At 41.2% G+C, this 6,530-nt stretch overlaps 1 protein-coding gene across 1 annotated transcript; it reads left to right on the top strand.

The window, feature by feature from the left end:
• The first annotated feature begins 4,759 nt into the window (after window positions 1–4,759).
• On the top strand, window positions 4,760–6,012 carry LOC112622774 (cytochrome c-like). The gene has a single exon (XM_025382606.1). It carries the CDS (start codon window positions 4,830–4,832, stop codon window positions 5,145–5,147), a length of 318 nt encoding a protein of 105 aa, XP_025238391.1. The 5' UTR covers window positions 4,760–4,829; the 3' UTR covers window positions 5,148–6,012.
• The last annotated feature ends 518 nt before the right edge of the window (window positions 6,013–6,530 follow it).

The raw sequence follows: 6,530 nt of genomic DNA, 5'->3' as shown, positions 1-6,530 counted from the left end.
TTCTGCCCACAAGCTAAATTAAGCATTAGGAAAAATTCATCAGTAGGTTCACAGGGGATGCCTGTCCCTTTGATAGTATGCACTCCTTTAACAGTCTCAGGGTTTGCTCAGTAAGTCTTATTCCCCACTGCTTGCTGTTGAGACCCCAGGCATCTAGAAGAACGGAGGGCGTCTCCCCAACCTATCCCAAGCTAGTCTCCACCAGGGACCTCGCTTCTCTGGATGCACAAGCCGTAAGGTTACCCCGACTTGTACCAGCGCCAAGCGCGAGGGCCGCCTGGAGCCCAGGGTTCCCACCAGTGCCCTGACTGCACACGAGGATGGGGACCCCAAGCTAGGACGCCCGGACCCCCGGGAGCATCCTGCGCTGCCTCCAGGGGGAGCGCGTCAGTTTCCGTCTGCCGGGAAAAGGCTGGTTTTCTTCTTTGGACGAAAAACCTTTAAGGTCCTTTCCCATCTCAGTCCCACCAGCATTCTAATCTCATCCGTTCTCTCGTACTTTAATTGTCCTCTTTAGGAGAGGGTTGGGGGGCCACATGAGGAAGGAAGCCTCATTTGTTTAACAACAAATTCTAGTGGGTGACGGGTCTGGGGCAAGATGCCCTGATACAACAAGTACAAAACTCAGTCCTGGCCCTAAAGCGGGGAGATCAAGTAAATGCACAAGTATTTATGACACAAGGTCTTAGCATGTCTTGTAACACTCGGTTCGTTAGTGAATTATTGCATATCTCAAGTTTCTCTGTACCTTTAATGAGATCATAACATACTTAGCATTGTCCCTCGTTATACTCAACAGACTGGTTCCAGGCCCTCTTCCCCTCAGCCCCCCATACTAAAATCATCTCATATTCAAGTCCAAGTCCAGTTGTGGGCCCTGGGGAACACGTATATAGGAAAAGTCTGCCCTCTGTTTAAGCAGTTCTCCCTGAAAATGCTGTTTTCTAACCTCTTTTGGGTGAAAAAAAAAATGTGTGTAAGTGGACCTGTGCAGTTCAAATATGTGTCCAAGGGTCAACTATATATACAATTTCATTGCTGTTTTCTCATTTAGCATTGTTAACATATGCATTTACCCATATATTAAATCCATTGGTAATTTTTACCAGTTAGAATTAGTTTTGAAGCTCTCTGCCTCACCAATTAGATCATAATAGCCACATGTATCTTTGAATCACCACCATCTACCATAGGGCCTGGCATATAATAGCTGCTGGATTATACGTGGAACTAAAAAGTTTGCTAGTCGGCTGGAGTGTGAAGTCACAGAGAAAGCCCAGAACGCAGAATGGGAATCCTGCCTGACACTAAATAGCTGTGTGCCCTGGGCCTCTGCTTTTTCATCTGTAAATTGAGATGGTTGAGCTGGAGGAGTTCCAAGGCCTGCAGCTCTCAAACATTTTTGGGATTCTAACACTGTATAAATCCAGAAGGATTCACTGTGGACCCAGGTCTGCTTCCTTCACTTTATTCACCATTCTCTATTGGCATCACAGAAAGCAGACTTCCAGGGCTCTCTCATTTTCATGCCCCCCTTCCTGAACTTTTGACCCCAAGCCCTCTTGCACCCTATTTCTGGATCTATTCCAGGTTGTCTTATTGGTTTGACTGTTTTCAAAATGTATCGCTTTACTTCATCTGGTCCTGATGCTTCATATTTACTCTTTTTCTAGTTCTAGGCTTCTGGCTTCCTCCTTATTTTTAAAAAATGTTAATTCATTAAATTTTTAGAGACAGGGTTTTTTAATTCTCACTCTGTCACCCAGGCTGGAGTGCAGCGGCAGGATCATAGCTGACAGTAACCTCAAATTCTGGGCTCAAGCAATTCTCCCACCTCCACCTCCCAGGTACACAGGCACATGCCATCTCACCCAGCTTTTTTAATTATTTCTTTTGTAGAGGCAGGATCTTGCTATGTTGCCCCGGCTGGTCTTGATGTCCTGGCCTCAAGCGATCCTCCTGCCTTAGCCTCTCAAAGTGCTGTGATTACAGAAGTGAGCCACCATGCCTGGCCAGAATTCTGGCTTCTCTTAATCAAGATTTCTTCTCCTGGCCTAGTCCGGCCCCTCAGGTTTTCTATAGCAAAGTATGAGCAATTCTGACACCCATACCAAACTAGATTCTCAACCTATCAAATTCCTCGTTCTGGTCTTATAGTGATGGTCCTATAATTTTCCAGTGTTTCTCAACCAGCTTTCCACATGGGAATGAAAACTTTGTATAACTCTTACCATTTTAGGAAATAATGCATTGTAGGAAATGTTATCAGTTAAAAAAAATTAAACTCATAACAAAGTTTCTAGCCGTGTCTCCTCAAGCTCTTAGACTTTATCTTCAATTATTGTGATTATTGTGACCAAAGACTTTATCAAATTACTTTTAATACAACCCAAATTCTTGATTAATGCACCAACAAAATTGATAACTATTTGTCCTTTGTGAGGTCCCCAGCTTAATGGAGGCATTTGTATGCTTCTCCGGAAATGGAACCAAGAGGCCCAGAACACATCTTCTGTCACATTTCAGGTCGTGAGAGGGGTACAGTGGCCTCTATAGAAGAGAAGCGGTGACCACTGTCAGGCCTGGCTATGATTAAGGCTGCACTACTTAGCCTTTTCTTCTACACTTGATTTCCCAAGAGGCTGAGACCAAAATAGAATAAATCTCTATCCAAGACTAAATCTTATTTATCATGGAAATGTACTTGGAAAGTTTTAGCTGTGGAAAGACAGGAAGAGGAGATGTTTCATGGTCCATGGTGAAGGTCTAAGTGATGACTCAACCTTGTAGAGGGACCTGAATTGCTGTGGCTCTAATCTTCCTGTTAACTTTTAATCCCAAGGTTTTATCAAAACCCTCTTTATTATTTATTAGGTTGTATGGTTCTGCCTGTTTAAAAACCTAGGGGTCCCTTGGTTAAGGCAGACTAAGAAAATTAAGCAGATGTAATAAGAAAAAAAAAGATAAGGTAGCATTTGTCCTCAAATTAGATATATTCTGATAGAAGCCACCTATGATCTGCTCATTTGAGGAACAGTTGCTGGTGCTCCACAAATCTGCAAAACCATTGGCTTTCTCTGTCTTTTTGGGTGGCCCAAGGAAATGCAATGATGTGTTCCCCCAAAAATCTGAAAGTTGGGTCCATCAGTGCAGCCCCTCCTCCATTTGGTCCTGTTCTTTCTGATAGGCAGTGTTGATTTCTCTGCTGCGTTTGTGCCAGCACTGGTCCTGGGTACTTGCCACACTGTTCGGGAATTATTTTTTTCCATGTCTGCCTCTCAGATAGGACAGCTTCAAGGGCAGCAAAACTTTTATATATGCAGCACTAAGTACAGTACCTGCAACGTAGATATTTAACAAATGTTAACTGAGAAAATCAAATGAACCAGAATCAAGACATTCTACCACTCTCATCTGTAGTTTAGACACAATAGAGAGAATTATCAGAGGAAACTGGATTTCTTACAGAAACCAGAGACTTAACCTAGAAGCATCATAAATAAATATAAATTAAAAATCTGAAGAGGACATGAACTCCAGGAAATGCAGCCAGGACTAAAGCACTGGGCCCCAACCAGAAAGTCTCCCAGAGACAGGATTTCACAGGACATTGCCAGAGGAGAGAGACTCTTGTAAAGTTTAATTCATAGGCATGTAAATTAAGGCTAATGGATCAGTCATTTATATTCCAAGTTTGGAAATTTATGATAGCTTTTTGTTTTATTTTTTATTATGACATGTTTTCTTGGTTCTGGAAATGATGATTAAATAACTAGAGGACATGAATAAGCCTTCAATAAAGAGATTTATCAGAGTCAAATATCCTGAGCAAACCACCTAGTTAATCACATACCCAGTCAAGAAGAATGAAGGCTATTCCTCCTCCTTCTGCATGGCCTCTGAATATGGAACTGAACCCACTATGGATAAGAACAGTGTACTCAGTGGAAATATATCTGGGATTAGGAAACTAAGGTTTGAACCTGAACACTACCACTTATCTGCCATGTGATTTGGGCCAAGCCACTTAACCTCTGGGAGTCCCTCTTCCCTCATTTGAAAGTTAGCATGATAAATGTTGTCTGGAAGAGTGGTTATGAGGAGCAAATAAAGAATGTATGTGGACACCCTTAGCTGTGGCCTGGCACATAAGTGCTTAATAAGGAGAGCCAGGAATTGGCCCCAGGAGCAGTCTAGTGAGTGACATATGACTGGTTTTTGTGCTTCCACTTCACTCCCAGGAAAGGCAAGAGACCATGGTACCTCTAATGTCAGCTTCTCTCTGTTATACTTTCCCTTCCCTTTCTTTCTTTTTCTTTTTCTTTTTCTTTTTTTTTTTCTTTTTTGACATGGAATCTTGCTCTATCGCCCAGGCTGGAGTGCAGTGGCACAATCTTGGCTCATTGCCACCTCTGCCTCCCAGGCTCAAGCGATTCTCCTGCCCTGCCTCAGCCTCCCGAGTAGCTGGGACTACAGGCTCGTGCCACCACACCCAGCTTATTTTTGTATTTTTAGTAGAGGTGGGGTTTCACCATATTGGTCAGGCTGGTCTCGAACTCCTGACCTCAAGTGATCTGCCTGCCTCAGCCTCCCAAAGTGCTAGGATTACAGGCGTGAGCCACTGTAACCAGTTCCTTCTCTTTCTTATGATGCCCCAAGATTCTCACTAGATCCAGAGATGAAGCATCCATTAAATCAAATAACCTTCATCACATTTAGGTAACCTCCTAGAGGATGAATAAAAAATCATCAATGAAGTTAGAGAGTGGGGACGTCCTGCTTCGGAGCGGGAATCTTCATTGTGCCAGCGACTAAAAAGAGAATTAAATATGGGTGATGTTGAGAAAGGCAAGAAGATTTTTATTATGATGTGTTCCCAGTACCACACCGTTGAAAAGGGAGGCAAGCACAAGACTGGGCCAAATCTCCATGGTCTCTTTGGGCGGAAGACAGGTCAGGCCCCTGGATACTCTAACACAGCCGCCAATAAGAACAAAGGCATCACCTGGGGAGAGGATACACTGATGGAGTATTTGGAGAATCCCAAGAAGTACATCCCTGGAACAAAAATGATCTTTGTTGGCATTAAGAAGAAGGAAGAAAGGGCAGACTTGATAGCTTATCTCAAAAAAGCTAGTAATGAGTAATAATTGGCCACTGCCTTATTTATTACAAAACAAATGTCTCGTGACTTTTTTATGTGTACCATACTTTAATAGATCTCATACACCAGAATTCAGATCATGAATGACTGACAGAATATTTTGTTGAGCAGTCCTGATTTAAAACTAAGACTGGCTTGTGGTTAAATGAGTATGTTCAGTTTTTGAATTTTAATAGTAATTCCAATTCAGTAAATGCTATCACTGTTTACCCCTTCTAAAGATATGATTAGACTTTGTTAGTAATGTTCAACTTTTCGCAAAGATGGTGAGTGCCATCTTAAAACTTACTGGAGATTGGTTTTATATTTAGATTTATATAGCTGGTTATGTGAATATATTTAAATTACTAGGGAAATTCCTTCACTGTCTCAGAACCAAGCAAGATTCACCTGTGTTTTGTGTTCATTTGCCTCTTAAAGGCAAGGGTTGAAAGTAAATAAGGTAGCAATGTCTAGAGTTTTGGCCTTAACAATGCCAATCTAATTATAATTCCCTGTATTTAAAATGGTTCCTTTTACTTATTGAAAAGCATTTTAGTATGGTTTATGTGTAATATTAAAGATTATTCACTTCTCACATCTTACAAATCTATAAGGTCACATGCTTTTAAAATAGTAGCAAGTTAAACTTCACTCTTGAATTCTTTACAATCTAAGTCAAACTAAGTTATAATTTAGGATTGTCTTTAAACAGCCATTCAGAAACATAAATCTGTAGAACTGTGTATTTGTGATTGGGAATGGTGCTTTTGCCAACTTAAAAGGATTAAAGTAGCGGAGATATACACAAATTTTAAAATTATGTGTGATTGCAAGACTAAAGATAATTAAAAAGAAAACCACAGATCATGAAAAAAAAAATCATCAGTGAAGAGATGATAGATGAGAAGAACAATGAGAGATGGGAATAACTCACAGGCTGAGCCACATTTTGTCTTTAAGGACAAACATTTCAGATTGCAGATGTTTTGGTGTGGCCAGAAAATTTGAAGATTTTCATTAAAAATTTGATTTCTAGTTTTTTGGTGTGTGAGAGAAAAATTAGACCATCAGGCAAGTCTGGTCCACATTCCCTCATGGCAGTAGTCAGCTGAAGCTAAGTAGGAGCTAACAATTCAAATGAAACAGACCCGCTTGAGGTTGGCAGGTGTCACCACTCCTTGTTGTTGCCTCCATATGCTGTCAGAGTATTGGTTTCCATTCGCCATCTCCAATGCATGATTGTTTCTCTTACTCCTAGCCAACTGCACAAACTACATGCGAAGTTACCAGAAAAGATAAGGATTGTTTGCATATCAAAAAGGGAATCCTGGAAACAGAAGAATTGTTGGGAGAGAGAAAGTTTTAAAACTTGGAGTAGAAAGAA

This window comes from Theropithecus gelada, chromosome 4 (assembly GCF_003255815.1).
Source record: "Theropithecus gelada isolate Dixy chromosome 4, Tgel_1.0, whole genome shotgun sequence".
Lineage (NCBI taxonomy): Eukaryota > Metazoa > Chordata > Mammalia > Primates > Cercopithecidae > Theropithecus > Theropithecus gelada.
The sequence above is the reverse complement of the archived record's forward strand: the minus strand, read 5'-3'. Positions and strand labels throughout refer to the sequence as shown.